The 19,164-nt window shown below is 41.1% G+C and overlaps 1 protein-coding gene across 1 annotated transcript in view; it reads left to right on the forward strand.

Moving 5' to 3' along the window:
* CAB39 (calcium binding protein 39) overlaps window positions 1–19,164 on the forward strand; it is an 88,868-nt gene that overhangs the window by 45,878 nt on the left and 23,826 nt on the right. The window contains exon 3 of the mRNA XM_043578133.1: window positions 18,076–18,240. Coding sequence (XP_043434068.1) covers window positions 18,076–18,240 — 165 coding nt within the window. The remainder of the gene's footprint in view (window positions 1–18,075; window positions 18,241–19,164) is intronic.

Consider the following 19,164-nt stretch of genomic DNA (forward strand, 5'->3'; position numbering starts at 1 on the left):
ATAATGCATGGATCAGAGAAATTAGAAAATTATTTGAGTGAAATAAAAATAACACAACATCTGAATCAGTGTGATGTTGCTAAAGCATTACTTGGGGAAATTTTATAGCACTAAGTGCAAATACTAGAATAGAAGAAAAGTCTTAGTGTTTACCTTAAGAAACTAGAAAAAGAAAAGCAAATTAAACATCAAGAAATAAAGATCAAAGCAGAAATCTGTCAAATAAAAATCAGGAAAACCAAAACAAAACAATCAGAACCAAAACTGGTTCTTTGAGATGAATAAAATTTATAAACTCTAGCTAGGACTGATGAGGAGAAAAGAGAAATGACCAGTATGTGGAACAAAAGAGTTGACATCACTACAGATTCTACAGATATTAAAAGGGTAATAAAAGGATATTGTGAGTTGAGCATCGTTATACCAATAAATTTGACAACTAGATGAAATGGGCAAATTTTTTGAAAGACACAGTGTCCTGAAACTCACTCAAGAAAAAAGTGCGTAACTTTAGTAGCCGTATATCCATTAAAATAATTCAAAATTTAGTTAACAGTTTTCTCACAAAGAAAAATCTAGGCACAGATGGTTTCACTAACGATCTCTACCAAACATTTAAAGAGGAAATGACACAATTTCTGCCCAAACTTTTTTAGAAAAGTTAAGAAGAAATAGTTCTTAACTCATTCTGTGAGGCCAGGATTATCCTGATACCAAAGCCAAAGACATTACAAGAAAACTATAGACTAATATCCCTTATGAACATAGATGCATAAATTATAAACTAAATTTTAGCAAATTGAATCTAATAGTAGGACAGTGCATCATGACCAGGTGATGTATTATTTCCAGAACCCATGGCTGGTTTAACATTCAAAAACCAATCAGTGTAATTCATTGTATTGACAAACTCATGTCAGTACATGAAAAGAAAGAAAAAGAAGAAGAGGGAAAAACAAAAAAAACCAGCCTCTGATCCTGATAAAACTCTCAGCGAATTAGGAATAGAAATTCCACAGTCTACAAAGGGCATCCACAAAAACCCTCCAGCTAGCACTACATATAATGGTGAAAGGCTGAATCATGTATGTCTAAGATCAAAAATAAGAAAGGAGTAAAAAAAGAAAACAGGATGTCTGTTTAGTTTCTGTTAAATAAAAGTACCACTTCTGTTTAACTTTGTGCTTGGAGTTTCTAGCCTATAAGTCAGGTAAGAAAAAAATAAAAAGCATGGAAAGGAAGAAGTAAAACTGTCTTTATGTATGGATGACACAACCTAGAAAAGCTGAAGGAATTTACAAAAATGCTAGTAGAACTAATACGTAAGTTCAGCAAGGTTACAGGTTACAAAATCAAAATGAAAAAAAAATCATTTAGAGTAGTATCAAAAATATGAAACACTAGGGATAATCTTACAAATCAAATGAAAGATCTGTGCATTTGAAAACTACAACATATTGCTAAGAGTTGAAAGACCTAAATAAGTGAGAGATATATACCTTGTTAATGGGTTGGAAGCCTCAGTATTGTTAATTTTTTTTTTTTTTTCAAACGTTTATTTATTTTTGGGACAGAGAGAGACAGAGCATGAACGGGGGAGGGGCAGAGAGAGAGGGAGACACAGAATCGGAAACAGGCTCCAGGCTCCGAGCCGTCAGCCCAGAGCCCGACGCGGGGCTCGAACTCACGGACCGCGAGATCGTGACCTGGCTGAAGTCGGACGCTCAACCGACTGCGCCACCCAGGCGCCCCAATGGAAGCCTCAGTATTGTTAAAATGTCAGTTCTTCCCAAATTGATTTATAGATTCATTGCAATCCTAACAGGCTTTTTATAGAAATTGACAGACTGGTTCTAAAATTTGTGTGGAAAGCAAAGGACTTCGAATAATCAAAACAAGTTGGAACAAAAACAAAGTTGGAAGGTTCACACCATCTAATACCAATAATTCTAAAGGTACAATAATCAAAATAGTGTGGCATCAACATAGACAAATAGGACAGGGAAGCAGAACAGGATCTAGAAATAAATCTACACATATATGGAAAGTTTTTGACAAAGGAGCAAATGCAATTCAATGGAGAAAGGGTTGTTGTTTCAACAATTGGTACTGAAACAATTTGATAGCCACATATGCAAAAAAATGTTGAACCCATAACCTATGCCATATACAAAAATTAACTCAAGATGGATCACACAACTAAATGTAAAACCTAAAACCATAAAGCTTCTAAAAGAAAACAAAATCTTTGTGACCTTGAGCTAGGCACAGCATTCTTAGATATGACACCAAAAGCATACTCTATTAAAACAAAAAATAAATTGAAATTCATCAACATGAAAACTTTTTGCTCTTCAAAGGACACTGTTAAAAGACTGAAAAGACAAGCCACAGAATGTTGGAAGATCTTTGCAAAGCATATATCTGATGAAAGATTGCATCCAGAATATGTAAAGAACTCTGAAAACTTAACAATATGGAAACAAACAATCCAGTAAAAACCAGGCAAGAAATCTGAATATACACTTCATCAAAGAAAATATACAGATTTCAGATAAGCACTTGAAAAGATGTTTATCATTAGGGAATCACAAAGTAAAACCATGAGAAGATGCCACTACACACCTATTAAAATGGCAAAACTTGAAAACTTGGGCTATAGCAAATGTAGATTATTATGTAGAACATCTGGAAGTGGTGAGAATGTAAGATGATAAACCACTTCTGAAAGCAGTTTGACGGTTTCTTAAAAAGCTAAACTTACATCTAGCCATCCCATTCGTAGGTATTTACGCAAGAGAACAAGAAATCTACGTCCACACAAAGACTTGTGTATAACTGTTCATAGCGATGTTATCTGTAATAGTCTAAAATAGGAAACAGCCTAGGTGTGTAAATAAACCAGTTGTGGTGCTTCCGTACAATGGAATACTACTCAGCAACAAAAAAGAAGGAACTGTTGCTGTACACAACCACATGAACAAATCTCAAAATAATGAGGTCGAGTGAAAGAAACCAGACTATAAAGAGTACATAATGTATGCTTCTATTTATACAATACTCTATGGATAGCCATAATGACAGAAAGCAGATCAGTGGTTGCTTTGGGATTGGCAGGGATGTGGAGGGTTAGAGTGAGGTTGGCAAAGTATGGGACTACAGAGGAATCTTAGTGGTGATGGATATGTTTACTGTCTTGATGGTTTCATGGGTGTATACGTAAGTCCAAACTTACCAAATTGTACACTTTAAGTCTTTGTGGTTTGTTGTATGTCAGTTATAAGTCAGTAAAGAGTAAGAAAAGACTATCCATGGACCAACTGAGATAGAGTTGGCTTACAAACCACATATGTTTGCCCTGAGAATAGATCATGTCATAGAATACCCAGAAAGACTGTTGAAAGCCTAGGTGGCAATAATAGAAATACACTGTTTAAATTCAAAGTGATCATCTGCTCTAAGTAGACAAATCCTTACTTGAAAATGCAGAGAAACTAAAATGTGTTGAGAGAGGAGTGACCAGCTGACACAGAAATTGAGAACTCTGCCATGAGGAATAATCGAATGAACTGGATGTGTGAAGTAGAGAAAGAATAAAATGTGGGCCCTAGGCTCTTAGTAAAATGTTTTTAAGGGAATATCTCGTATGAGGAAAGGGAAGGTTCTAGATGGTCGCAGGAGATAGAACAAAGACCTCTAAGTGGAAGTAAAACAGGGAGTCCAATTTCATCTTGCTGTGAGGAAAAATAATAGGTGGAAATTGTCTTCCTTATGAGATAGCAGATTTCTGTCTCCTAAGGAATGGGAAAGGGTATGTATTTGGTGTGGGCTAAGAGCCCACTTAGTTCTTGTAAAAGGAATACAGGCTTTCATGGTTGACACATCCTCACGTGCATACAGCACTGTATTTTGCAACGTGCCTTCGTAGAGAATAGGCATCCATCTTATTTCGAGGTAGAGCAGTTTCCTGTTGTTATTCTCATGATCCACATGAAGAAAGCTATTGTTTCTAATATAACCCATTGTATTGGAGTCAGAGATGGAATTCACTCCCAGTTCTGCCAAACCCATTGTGAAACTACGCCTGTTTCTGATTTACTCATTACATCCAAGTGCATTTTCTCATTCATTTCTTGTGATCTTGTGGACAAAATGATAAATACAACATTTGAGTGCTTATTCCCCTATTTATAACGTGTTGGTGTTTTTACTTGTTTTATATTGTACACAGTTGCCATATTATGAATTGTGTATAATACAAATAGATTAATCCCTTAGGACCGGTGTCCCACCTTTTTAAAAGAATTTAAAAACTACTCTACTTATACCTTTAGAAAAAAATGGTTTATCTTACCATCCTTATTTTTAGGTAACTAGGGCATGGGGGTGGAGTGGGATGGAGTGGAATTTTTTCTTTCATTGCTAACAGCCACATAAATCTGTGTATGTAATGACTATTTACATACTCTTTGCCCACGGCATGCTATATAAAGAAGGTATGACTGCCTTGTTCAGCTTATACTTGGGTCCCTTCATCGCTGTGAATGCGTGTGTTCACAGTGTTGAATAGCTATATTCACTCATTTCATGAGAGGAATAAGTTTGCTCTATGTTGGCATATTTAAGAGGGGCAGAGGGAGTAGCCTTTCCTAGCATGGCCATTTAATAGTGACTCATGGTTACTAAACTTGTTTAGAGTAATCTTTGACACCAGAAGGTTATTAATAGGTTATTCTTAGCCCATGATCTTTCCGCTTAGAAGACTCATACATTTTCTTTAGTAGAGAGGTGCACGTGTGTGTGTGTTTATAGGAGTTTTTTTTTTTTAATTAACACAAGAATTACTGTGAAAATAGAATTGCTTTTATCAATGGCATCAACGTGTTTCAGTTTACTTTTAGATTTCATCTCATCCTTTATCTTAATTTACTTTGCTTTAAGAACTTACTTTTTTTCAATGAGGTCATTTAATCCCTTTTTGAGAATGAATTGATATTTAAGGTATTAAGTATAGATTGCTACGTGTTTAGAAGACTCTGGTTTGCTAAATGATTTTTTTTTTTTTTTTGCTAAAATGGGTATAAAGAAATGCAAAAATATAAAAATATAAGACAAAATAATAAATTATTTAAGCCTCCCTCCCCAGTCCCCCAAAACTCTGGGCTCTTTTGAGACCTTTCTCAATAAAAACTAGTCACATGTAAATTATAATAAACTCGATTATATAAACTAATGGTGAACAGAAGCATGGGAAATTCTGCTTAATAGATCATTTCAAAATTGTTTCTAAAAAAGAATGCTTTATAAACAATGATTCCCATCTGAATTATGTTTCCTTATGCCAAGTTTCATGTGCACAGTGGTTGGAAGGACAGTCTCTGGCAAAAGATGACTTCATTACCTCCATTGTCATCTTCTGCAAAAGATGATTCCCAACTTGATTGAATTTTAGACATTTTAGTGCCCTCATATATGTGGGCAGATAGATGGGCACATGGATCAAATTTTATCCCCATTCTTAAGGAGTTTATAATCTACTAGATGAAATAGGTATATAAATATTATAGTATACAGAGGCTTGGAGGTAGGAATGAAGTTCTGTGGGAACCAAGGGGATAAAGCAGTTATGGCCTCTGTCAGGGAGAGGTACATGTAGAAAGTTAGGTTTGAAGTAGTATTTGAACTGGATTTTAGGGCGTTGCCAGGCAAAGTGTGAGAGGGAATGGAATGTCCAGAGCATGGTGACAAGTTCAGGGTGACCGGATAGGGGTGACTGGATAGAGGATTGTGGTGGGAAGTGAGGCTACAGATGTAGGTTGTGGTGGATTGAAAAAGGCCTTTTGTACAACCTAAAGATATACCGAGGGAGCTGGAGAAATCTTTGTTGTCGTTGTTTTGCTCTGTTTTAAATTTATTTTTAAATAATTATTAATTTACGGAAGTTGCAAAAACGTATACGGGATGATGCCATGTGCCTTTCCTCCAGTGTCCCCCAGTGGTAACATGGCACATGACTGTGTCCAGTATCAGGACCAGGAAATTGACATTGGTGGGGTCCACAGGCCTAGTTCACATCTCACCAATTTTGTCTGTGTAGCTATGTGGTTATTTTGTAACCACCACCACAATCGAGACACAGAACTGTTCCATCACCGCAGTGCCCCCCCCCTTGCTACCCCTTTATAGCCACACCCATCTCCTCTCCCCCTTTCCCTAACCCTTGCTGGCGGCCACAAATCTGTGATCTTGTTATTTCAAGAATATTTTATAAATAGAATCATGCAGTGTATAACCTTTTGAGACTGGCTTTTTTCCATTCAGCTTAATTCCCACGAGATCAATGCAGGTAGTTTTGAGTAGTGATAATTCCTCCGGATTGTTGAATTTCAGTCCATTCTGTGGATATACCCCAGTGTGTTTAGTCATTCACCCATTGAGGGACATCTAGACTGTTTCCAGTCTTTGGCTGTTACAGGTAAAGCTGTGAACATTTTTGTACGGGTTTTGTGTGAACATAGGTTTTCATTCCTCTGGGATAAATGCCCAAGAGTACAAGAGTCATAAGGTAACCATTACGTTTGGTTTTGCAAGAATCCACCAAAGTCTTTTCCAGAGTTGCCGTACCACTTCCCATTCCCACCAGCTGCGTTTCAGTCAGAGATGGGGCGAGATGGGAAGTGTGTTGGAGAAGATGGACGTGATGGCAGAAGATGCACTTCGTAAGAGTACTCCGGTGAGAGGGAACATGAAAGGATAAGGAGGATTGAGATAGGAGACTAGATTTCTGAGGGAGAATTGAGAGGATGTGATGCTTGTCTGTAGCCAACTCTAGGGTCATGTACCCTTTGGCCTGTTTTCTACCCACCAGATATTTTCCAGAGCATGAGTCAATAACTGCAGCCCAGGATGGCCCCTTACCTGGTTTAATAAATAAAGTAGTATTATTAAACACATGCCCATCCATTGACACGGTCTGTGGCTGCTTTCCTGCTGCAGTGGCAGAGTTGAGTAGTTGTGACAGAGACTATATGACCCACAAAAAACTTGCTACCTGCTTATCTAGAGGAACTTGATACTTCTAATGAGACAGATTATAGCAGGGAGTTTTAGCGTGGTTAGAAGTGGAGACAGGTGAAAATGTGTGTTTTGTGTGTGTGTTTGCTTTTAAGCCTGACGTTCCAAGGGTGTGTGCTCGAGATGGAGAAGCAGGCCCTGGTGTCAGGCGCTCCTCCCTTTGTACATTTTTTTAGTTTTCCTTTATCCTCATTTGTATATTGGGATTTTACATAAGATTTTTATTTTGAAAAAATGATTATGGACAGAGTAGAGAACAGAATATCAGTGGCCCCAAAAGGACTTAAAAGCCACTTATTTGGAGGATTGCTGATGTCTCTTTCAACACTTAAGGTGCTCTGATTGCATACTGCAGCATCACTCAAACTTAACAGTTCATTTCATGATTGATTTTCGCTGAGAGAATTGGTCCCTCTCCTCCTGACTGACTGGTTTAAGAAATGTTGCCTTGGGGTGCCTGGCTGGCTCAGTCAGTGGAACATGCAACTCTTGGTCTCAGGGCTGTAAGTTTGAGCTCCACATTGGGCGTAAAGTTTACTTAAAAATAAAATCTTTAGAAAGAAAGAGAGAGAGAGAGAACGGAAGAGAAGACGAAAGAGAGAAAGAAAGAAAGAAAAGAAAAGGAAAGAAAAAGAAATGTTGCCTTTATATTCCTGGCTCACAACCTTAGTCATCAGATTCTTTCTCCTTACTTTAGCATCTATCTGCCACAGTCCTGTTCATTTGAAATCATTTGGGGGGGCAAGAGGAGGCTGACATCGGCACCTTCTGTTTTCTCTTTTCTGAAGCACTCTGTGGGTAACATGGGGGTGCACGTGTCTGAGAGAGCTGTGCTCCTTTCGTTATGTCTAATAGTTGTGATTGATTTCTGTATGTGTATCTTTATCTTTAGGAGCTTTATTCTCCTAATTCCACTACTACATGAAATAACTAGTGTTGACATGGTGGGATATCCTTCTAGATTCTCATTCCTGTTCTAGTGTCCTCCCTCTCACTCTGTCTCTGGGGCAAATAAATAAATGAATGTGGGATCATACTGTTCTGTAACCCGGTTTATGTTTTCATTTTAATGTTAACATCTTTGCATGTCAGTAGAGATCTACTTATTTTTAAAGCTTGGTCTTCTGTTTTATGGGTACATTATAATTTAACCAGGTCAGTGGGATAACTTTTCTAATTCTTTGCTATTGTAAATCACACTGCTTATACTTACATCTTTGCGTAATTCTCTATTTCCCTTGGATAGATTCCTAGAGGTGTAATGTGGGATTCAAAGAGATTGCACCTTTTAAAACTTTCTGCTACATTTTGCCAAATTGCCATCTAGTGTGTTGTTTCATTTTATTTTTCACACCCCCCCCCCCCCAGTGTATCTTTTAGAAGTCTTTGCCTCTGGTAGGAGGGAAAACATATTGGACCATTTTAACTTAATTATTGTTATGAAGTAAAATATCTTTTTTTAAAGGGTTTTTTACCTTTTAATTTTGCAATCAGGCATATCTGTACTTTAAACATACTACTTTAGCTGTGTTTATTTTTCAGTGTGCTTTGTATCTTAACATTAGGCTTACCTAGTAACAGTATTAAAAACTGGGGGTAAGACAGCGGGCAGACCCAGTCTTACACCCCACCAGATACAACCCTGTGCCTGCACCTGTGAGTAGCTACCTTGTCACCTCGCATTCCTACTGTGAGGCCACTTTGAGATCTACTGAGTATTTGGGCCTGGGTCCAGACGAGGAGGGTGAAAAGGGACATGAGCACTTTAGGGACATGGTCTGCAAGCACTCATGAGTGAGTGAGTCTCTCCTCTTCTAAAATGGTATTTTTGGGGCACCTGGGTGGCGCAGTCGGTTAAGTGTCCGACTTCAGCCAGGTCACGATCTCGCGGTCCGTGAGTTCGAGCCCTGCGTCGGGCTCTGGGCTGATGGCTCAGAGCCTGGAGCCTGTTTCCGATTCTGTGTCTCCCTCTCTCTCTGCCCCTCCCCCGTTCATGCTCTGTCTCTCTCTGTCCCAAAAATAAATAAATGTTGAAAAAAAAATTAAAAAAAATAAATAAATAAAATGGTATTTTTGTATTACCACTTTGTGCCTAGTGGTTGCCCCTGATGGCAGTAAAATAGTACAGTGACGGGTGCTGTGGGAACATTGGGCTAAGGCAAGAGATTTCACACGAAACCTTCTGAGTTGGTGGTGGTCTTGAGATAGGCCATTTTCACCAGTGTTTGGCTTACTAATTATTTTGCCACTTCACTGTATTTTTTTAATGGGAAACCAGGTGGTGCAGAGGCTCCCAGCCTTAGTTCTCATTGGAGAGGTTATCATATGGACACTACACTTAAAAATTTGAAGTAGCTCCTGTGTCCTCACGCTGGGAGGGAAAGAGGTATGGATCTGATATCGTTACTAGTGAAGTGAGCGTGCGAGGTGAACTTCAGAGTATTGGTGGTTACTGCTTTAGGTTGATCCTGTAACTTACATTGTTAAATTTTAAAATATTTCTTGAAGATACTAATTGGAAATGAAGTCGCTACCAGTAAGCTGTAGGTGGAAGTCAGCGAGGCTTCTGGCATAGGATTAATATGCCTCGCCTCTGGCAGTTAGCAGCAAGGCTTCTCACCTTGGAGCCTTGATTCCAAGAAGCTTTACCAAGCCCCGGACTCTTGTCCCTGTGACTCTGCTCTGTGGGGTATCCCCAAATTCCCACTACGTGTGGCTCAAAAGCCTCGAGAAAACAATTAAGAACTTACCCAGACAGGGCAGCACGATTAGTGAGGCATGATCCACATCGTTTTCCAGTCACGTGACTGGCTGGTCATGAGAGGTGCTAATTGTTCCGCATGGTTTTCTTCATGACCATGTATTTGTAAAACAGTTGGCTGCTGTTAGTAGTCTGTGCCCATGAAACTTAATGTGATGCTCAGTGGACACCCGAGGGTAGCGTCTGTGTCCCACAACACCGTGTTCGACTAACTAAAAGGCTTGGTTTAGTCAGTTAACAAAATCATGAAGTCAGGCCACGTGTAAGTCACCATCTCAGACATTGGAGAGGGGAGGGGATAAAAAAGTGTAAGCAAGCCTTTTCTATAGCCCGAGGGTAAGTTAGGGAGATGCGAGGTAGAGAGGAGATCTAAGGCTACAAGGCCAGGGGCCAAAACAGCATAGCAACTGCTGTGGCATCAGAGGACGAGAGTGGGGGAAGTGAGGGAAGGCTTTGTGAATGTGGGGGTTCCGAGGGTGGAGAGGAGTAGTGTGAGCATTCAGGGTCACTTGAGGAGACACAAAGATATCAGGGCAGGGAGGTGAGGAGAGGAGAGGGCAGTAGAGAATAGGGAGAACCTTTATTTGGAATCTCAGGTCTGAAGGTATGGAATCTACACCTTCCACAAGGCCACACAGCTGGCAAAATGGCACATGGGGGGACTTGAGGAAAGACCAGACTCTATGTTTAGGGGCCTTTTCTCCAGCACACATATATTGAGCCATCAGCCTTGAAACTAAGGAGAGATGGCTCTCCTGTGAAGAAAAAGCAAATTAAGAGAGTAGATGAACTTTTTATTCTTACAAAATGATTGCAAAGAGAGTACCTTTCACCCAGCCTCCCTAAATGTTAACATTTTACATAACCACAGTCTAATGATCAGAATCCGGAAACTGACATTTATAGGATACTAGTAACTAATCCATGGATCTTTCTCAAATTCCATCAGTTGTCCTACTCATGTCCTTTTTCTGGACCAGGATTCAGTTCAGGATGTCACTTTGCATTTAGTTGTGACGTCTCCTTGCTCTCCTTTAATCTGGAACAGTGTCTCAGTCTTCTGTTGACTTCTGTGACCTTGACACTTCTGAAAAGTACTGGCCAGTTATTTTGTAGACTGTCTCTGGGTTTGGCCGATGTTTCCTTATGATTCAATGCAGGTGAGGCCCTTTTGGCAAGAAAATCACAGAATGCTGTACCCTTTGCAGCGCCTCCTCAGGAGGCTATGAGCTCAATGGTCTCGTTGCCATTTACTTTGATCTCACGTATGATGGTGTCTGCATGTGAAAGTACTATTTTTCCTTTTGTCATTAATAAGTCTCTCGGGGGGATGGGGCATCTTTTTTCAAGGCCCCAAGTGGTTATGGTGTGTGTCCAGAGTTGAGATGGAGCATGGCAGAAATACATCAAGATGGATGGAGGAAGTCAGGGATGTTTTCATTATGAAGTCTTAGCATGGAAGGTGTGAAGCTAGATGTTCAGATAGGGAGCAGAGAGAAAGACTGAAGTCTCTTGAGGAAAGTAGAGCAGTTTTGAAACATCTGCTGCTAGGAGTTACTGGTTAGAAATAATCCAGTAATGTTTCTGACTGGATTGAAGGCAATTGAACAGCATGAACTTTGGCAAACCAAGCGTCCGCAGGTTCTGGCACTTTCTCTACGGTGCTCAGAACCCTGGTTGCTGAAATAGAGAAAGTTCCAGTGAAGAACATCCAACATTTAGGGGGGCAAGAGACCTGGAGCTGTGGGCACGGGCAGCACTAAAACATGCAGTCTTAGCAGGATAGGCCACGTGGTCATTAAGGAGCCCAGTGGCTTAGGTGACATGATGATCTCAGCAGTTTGAAAGGGTATAGGGCTTGGAGAAACGCAGGTGTGAGTAGCTTACTCATGAGGTGTGAAGGGACAGACAAGGAGGTGCAGGTAAGGAGGATGTGGTCAGAGAGGCAGAGAACATGTTGACTTAATGCAAGCAGGTCAGAGGTGGGGGGGCTAGGCGGAGTCACCAGTGTGAATGCTGATGAAGAGAACCAAGCCAAATCTACACAAGAACAGATGAGGGTATCTGTTCTCTCTTGCATCTTCATTCAGTAAACACCCGCCACATCACCTTTTCAGGTGAAATACTTAAGGTTTTCTGATCATGTTTTAGTAAAATTTGCACAGGTTTCTTCTTCTTTTTTTTCTAAGTTGTAGTTTAATCAGCTTATAATTATCCATGTCATATGGAACAGACATCACAGAAACAGTTGAAATACGCATAAAATTAAAAGTCCTTAATTGAAATATGCACCTAATCTCTCATTTATCAGGACTGCTAGTAAATAACAAGGTTGATGAGGTTTAGTTTTTTCATATCATGCTGCTGATTATCCTCTATAGATGCTAACTAACCATGGATTTCCTCATTATGAAGTCTTACCTCAATATGGCAGGAGTGAAGCTAGATGTTCAGATACAGAGAGAGCGCGATATGCCCAGGTTTGGAAGTCTCCTGTCCCCAGTGCCACTCTCTGTTTCTGATGAGTTCAAGTTAGCCTTTTATTGTTAAACTCATTCCAGTCTTTAGCTTTTCACTTGGCATTGTTTGTGGCACTGTTGATTTTCAAGGTGTGATTAGTTACTACTTACATATGTAAACTACTTACATATGTAATACTAGTATTTGTTAGAAGTTTTAGAAACTTAGAGGGGATATCTTCTGGGGAGGAGTGAAAAAAGTGAACAGAAGCAGAGATAAGATAAATCAGGAGCACCTGGGTAGCTCAGTCGGTTGGGTGTCCAGCTTTGGCTCAGGTCGTGTTTCAACCTCATGGTTTATGGATTAAGCCCCACATTTGGCTCACTGCGTCAGCACAGAGACCACTTTAGATCCTTTGTCTCCATCTCTCTGCCCCTCCTCTGCTCACACTCTCTCTCCCTCTCTCAGATACACATAAACATTAAAAAAAAAATTTTCTAAAGAAGATAAATCAGCACCAGTGTAGTAAGCACTTTGATCTATTTATCTAATTCCCTTTATTTTTTTGCTCCTTTAAAAAAATAAAATGTGAATTGTAAAATATACAGATCTGAAATAGAGCAAGTGAAAAGTGAAAATATTCTCCTTGGGGTGCTCAGTTGGGTAAGCATCCAACTCTTGATCTCAGCTCAGGTTGTGATCTCTCAGTTTGTGAGATCGAGCCCCGAGTCAGTCTCTACACTGACAGCACAGAGCCTGCTTGGGATTCTCTCTCGCTCTCTCTGCCCCACCCCTGCTTTCAACACGTGTGCGCACTCTCTCCCTCGATCTCTCCCTCTCTCTCTCTCTCTCTCTCTGTCAAAATAAATAAACTTAAAAAAAAAAAAATATATATATATATATATATATATATATATATATATATATATTCTTCTTAGCTGTTGCCATAGGCAGACTATACTCAGTTTGGGGTGTCTTCTTCCAGATTGTTCTCTGTGACAACACAGGGATTTATGTTCATTGCTCACTGATGTGGCTCTGTCAGGTAGATTACCTTTCTTGGATGCACTACGTCTTAGGAATTCGTTGGCTTCATGGTGTGATAACATCATATTTCCCCATGTTCGGTTTTCATTTGGATTTTTTTTACATCCCAATGATCATGATGCAGATGTTGAGCCATTCATCGACCGTGTATAGCACACTTGCAAGCACTGGGCTCCTGACAGAGCAGAAGAAAACACGTTAATTAGGAATCACAAGGAAAAGCAGAATTACATGCAACCGTGAGAAAAGAAGTACGTGGTGGTGGTGAATGTATGATGGAATTTACCTAGAAAGATCACCTCTGAGGAAGTGAGCATTGAGTTGAGCCAGGAAGGAAGAATGTGAGGTGGCCGGGAGGTGGGGGCAGGGCATGGGCCTGGCAGACCACATGCGCAGGGATCCTGAAAGAATTCCCGTGTGACCAGAGTATTGACGTAGAGATAGTGGGGGAGAAATTGTAGCCCAGGGTAAGGTAAGACGGGGTCAGACTATGCAGGGTTTTACAGGCCACGTTAAGAAATTTTCTCCATCCCGAGAGCAATAGGTAATTGGAGCATTTGAAGCAAAGGTAATGACAATCTTATTTGTGCTAAGAAAGGATCGTTCTAGGGGCGCCCTGGTGGCTCAGTCAGTTAAACATCTGACTCTTGATCTCAGTTCAGGTCATGATCTCACGGTCTGTGAGTTCAAGCCCTGCGTTGAGCTCTGCGCTGACAACACGGAGCCTGTTTAAAATTGTCTCTCCCTCTCTCCCTCTGTCCCTACCCAACTCATGCTCTCTCTCTCTCTCAAATTAAATAAATAAACTTTAAAAAAAAAAAAAAGATCATTCTAGTTGTGATACGGAGAATGGATTATAGGGAATTCAAGAAAATTAGTCAGTAAACTATAGTCCAGGCAAGAATTATGGGAACTCTGACGTGGGTGGTGGTGGTACGGGGATAAATGGATGGATTGGGGAGACACGGTGTTGAATTAGGTATTGGGATGGGGTGAGAAAGAGGAAAGGGTTGAAGATGGCTTCTGAGTTTCTGACATTCACAAGAGCAGCGGGAGTGGTATCATCCCCTGAAATAGAGAACAAGAGAAAAATGTATCAGGCATTAGGGCAAGATCAGGAGTTCTGTTTTTGGTAGCATTGGGTTTGCGGTACCTCAAGACATTCAAGTGGAGACATTTCAAGTAGGCTGCGGAATGTACTAGTAAGAGAACTGGATTAGAGATAGGAATCTGTGAGGCATCTGCATTTAGGTGTTAATTGAAGCTGTGGGTGTAGATGACATCACTGGGGGAGAGATGATAGAACGAGAAGAAGAGGCCTTGTACCCTGCCTTGAGGAATTCCCAATATTTAAATGGCCTCTTCAAGAGGGACGAGCCAGAAGGAGCAACCAGGGAGACAGGCAGGAAAAATTAGGGTGGTGGTGAGTCACAGAGGACAGGGGAGGAGCAGTTTTAAAAGAAGGGTGTAATCAACACCTTTAAATGCTGCCAAGAGCTGACATGTACTAAAGACTGAGAATTGTGTTTCCTGGCAGGCAGGTCATTGGTGACTGGCTGAAAGCTGTAATGTACTCAGTGGAGAAGCCACATGGGATTGGGCTGGAAGTGACTAGGAAGGAGATGTGGACTGTAGCACTCACAGGTAGATGCTTTTTAGAGGCTTAATTACGGGTGGGCAGTAGCCGGGAAGGTTCTGTGTGGTTGGTCAAAGGAGAGCTTATTTGATTTTGTTAATGATTTTGGTCATATTTAAAACCTGATTGGGGGAAAAACAAGTGAGAGGGAGTTGACTAGAGAAGGAGGTGAGAAAACAGACATGTCGAGTTCCTGAGAAAGCCAGAGAGTGAGTGGAATCCAGAAGGATCAGCATAAGCAGATGAGTACAGTGGTTAGCAGATGTGGGAATGCCATTGGTGCCCCCCGCCCCGGCCCCCCGCATCCCGCCACCACCCATAATACAGGTGACAGTGTTGTCTTCTGAGAGGGAAGAAGAGTGGGTCTAGGTTGCCTTTCATCTCAGAAATACTGTAAGTTGCTTTCTGTTTCCTTGCTTCTCTCCTCCCTATTCTTTTAAGTAGCATTATTGAGGTAACTCACACAGTTCCGTGGTTTTTAGTTTATTCACAGTGTGCAACCATAATCACAGTCGATTTTAGGACATTTCACCGCCTCAGAAAGAAACTTCATACCTTTTAACTATCACCCCCCTCCTTCTTATTTGTCTTTTGCTGTCGGAAGACAGCACAGAGTATGGTCTAGATTCAGATCTAAACTCGTGACTTCAGAGAAGAGCATTTGTAAGCTGAGGCATATGAAAGGTTACCAAGAGCCTCACAACGGTAAGCTAGCCAGAGGAGCACAGGGGGCTGAGGCCTACTACTTAGGGTCACTGGTACAAAACCCACAGATAATACACTCCGAAAGCCTGCTGAATGTCAGGTTCCTCCCTGTCAAAGAAAATCATCTGAAGAATAAAGATGAATAAAATGAAATTACAGAGGTAACACATGTACTTAGTTTGTAAGAGAACATTGACTACTGATAAATGATTTTACCTACTGGCCCCCAAAAAGTACATTTTGGGATGCTTAAAATTGATGTATTGGATGATGAACTGAGATCAGAAATCTAAGGCGTTAACAGAACAGGGTAGTAACAGCAGACTGGAAAAGTTAGAGATTCTGTTTATCATTGGTACTGAATAAGGTTTTGTATGGGATTAATAGGATGATTTTAAACATTTAGAAAAGAAAGTAGTAGTCCTTAGAAATCAACATAGGCCTAATAAAAAGATCACACCAAATTAACTTTATCTCGTTTCCTTATGTTCAGGAAATGTGGAAGAAATAGTATCCAGTTGACCCTTGAACAACACGGGGATAAGGCCACTGCCTTCCCCCCCAACACAGTCAAAAATCCATATACAACCTTGGACTCCCCCAGAACTTAACTACTAATAGCCTGCTGTTGACCAGAAGCCTTACCAATAAAATAAACAGTTAACACGTTTTGTATGTTATATATGTTGGATGCTGTATTCTTAAAGTAAGCTAGAGAAAAGAAAATGTTACTAAGAAAATCATAAGAGAGAATACATTTATAGTACTGTCCTATAAAAGATGCGTGTGAGTGGACTAGCATAGTTCAAACCCTTTTGTGGTTCATGGGTCAAATGTTTTCGTATTTTATCAAAGTATTTAACAGAAAGTCGTTTGCATATGATTTGGAAATAAGTTTATATGTAAGTCACTGAGGACCATGCCCAAAGATTATTAGTAGATTGTTACTGAAAAGAGTATGATGATTCAAAGGCGTAACGGTGGGTTCCATTCAGTTATTTCCTTTTCAGTGTTGTGGTTAATGATGGAGGCCATGGGAGGTGGCCGTGTCAGATCCGCGGATGATTGCAAATATGAGAGTGATAGCTGATATGTTGGATGTCCTTCAGAGTCTAGAGCTACCTCCACAGAGTTGAATGATGGGCTGTTAATGAGGCCAAATGAAAGCCTTCATTGCAGTGTCATTCAGAGACCTGGCTTCAAATGAATTCTCTGACTTAGTTGCAGAAATTCTTGATGGTAGCCTCAGGGTACATTAACATTTGTGACATTTACAGGGAGGTTGTGGTCTAGTGTCATCTGCATCATTCCATTCTAGATGGGATTGGGACATTAGCACCCCCCCCCCCCCCCTTCTTAAAGAACAGTTACAGAAGCTGACAGGGCGTTTTCTGGAGAAGACCAGAGATGGGCAGACTGCCTGGAAAGAGCTCCATGGCTGTTCCCTGACTTTGGGTGTGTTCCTCCCATGTACCTGCTTATCAGTACTCCACTACAGAAGCTAATCTCTCTCCTCTCTGGTACCCTGCCCTGCAATTTCCCAGCTGTCTCCTCGACTTGTGGAGACGGCTGGTTCTGCCTGCCTTCTCCCTCCCTGTGATGTGGCCTGGAAACCCTCTCCAGGCAATAAGCTGGGGCAGGTGTGAGCGTCACTTCATTCGTTTCCCTCCTCTCAAGCATCGCTGCCCTGTGCTGCCCGAAGTTCAGGGTTTAAAATTTACTGTTTCGTATAATTTCTATTTTTTCATCTTTTTCATGGAGGAAGGTAAATTGGCCGCTTGTTCCTCCGTCTTGGCCAGAAGTGGAGGCTCTTTAGTGATTTTTTATTCCTAACATTTTAGCTCTACGTTCAAAGCCCCCTTCTGTGTCATTCCCTTATTTCCCCCATGCCTTTTATTGGACAGACCCCGTGCTCTTCCTGCTCCCTCATCCGCATCTCATGCCTCTCCTTTGTCCTCAGTCTCCTTTTCCCTCATTCTTGCTTGTCAGTGTTCCCCGTTGTCTGGTCAGCTCAGGTGCCTCTTCCGTGTTGTTTCCCTGCCAGGTGGGGCGGATTAAACTTTCCCTCCCTGTTCTGTTCCTGCTACATACAGTACCACTGTCGGCAGTATTCAAGGGTGCGTGTTGTAACCTGCCGGCCCCTCCTCGAACACGTGTGTCGGGGCCCACGTGTACACATGTCCACAGTGCTCAGCTCCCAGGTCAGGCACAGGGCTTGCACACTTTTGTGTCTTTTACGTAGCTTTCTGGGCAGGTAATGTAGAGAGAAGGTGTTTAACAAGTGTAGGTATGTTTCATATATATATATATATATATATATATATATATATATTTTTTTTTTTTTTTTTTTTTTTTTTAATGAGTTGTTTCTCTCCTCTCCCCCCAAATCTAGGCTACAGAAGAAGTTTCCAAAAATCTGGTTGCCATGAAAGAAATTCTGTATGGCACGAATGAGAAAGAGCCACAAACAGAGGCGGTGGCGCAGCTCGCTCAAGAACTCTACAACAGCGGGCTCCTGAGCACCCTGGTAGCAGATTTACAGCTCATTGACTTTGAGGTCAGAAATCAGTTTCTTATTTTTCAAAAACAGTGCCTTATTCACAGTCCTTTTCCTTGTGTTCTGTCCTTTGAAACATCCTAAGATTCCTGTCGAGCTCTTGGCCCAGGGGTTACTGACCTGTAAGCGAGCCCAGGCTGCCCACCTAATTAGCAGAGCTGGGCAGGAGCTCAGGGGCGCCCCAGGCTTGGGCCAGGTCTCTCTTCTCCTGTTCCACCACGTCGTGTACGAAGCTTATTAGGTATTCATTGTGCCCTTTCGTTTACATCATATTTAATAAACACCTGCTGTTTCACCTAATTCACTGGCCTTTCGTTCTCAGAGTATAAATCTAAAGACTGTGGAATGTTAGAATTTTAGAGGTAGAAGAGATTTTAGAAGACATCCAGTTACGTACTTGTGTTTTTTGTTTTTTTTAACCTGTTGAGAACTCGTTACAGCAGAGATCATGCGTTTTGTTTGCTTGGCACTACTTTTAAATGTTTAAATTAGGATAATGGTTAAATAGCAGGAGATTTTATGAACAGTTTTGAATTTCTGGCTTCCCTTGAAAATTTTAGCTCTGGCAACATTGAGCCTGTGGGCCCACCCGGCCCCTCAGCTGGAACAGAGCAGCCACTACACCATGACATGCCTGGGTGTGCTGCACACAGCAGCTTGCTGTTCAGTCTCAAGGCCTGCTGGGCCCATATGCATCTCCTGCCTGGCCCTGGGAGGCACTTGCTATTACTGCCCAAGCTTATGTAGCTGAATTGTGCCATTTAGCTAGTGAATTTAACGGTGAGAATAATGGTCCTTGACAGCAGTCTGAAAAGTAGTCTGCGAAGTATATATGGTAATGAAGGGCTGTGGCATGGTTAGCAGGTTCCTCTGAGTCTTTGTCACGGGTGGGCTTTGTTTTAAGCCCCAGTGTTTATCATCCTG

The sequence above is a fragment of the Prionailurus bengalensis genome, chromosome C1, assembly GCF_016509475.1.
Source record: "Prionailurus bengalensis isolate Pbe53 chromosome C1, Fcat_Pben_1.1_paternal_pri, whole genome shotgun sequence".
Classification (NCBI taxonomy): domain Eukaryota; kingdom Metazoa; phylum Chordata; class Mammalia; order Carnivora; family Felidae; genus Prionailurus; species Prionailurus bengalensis.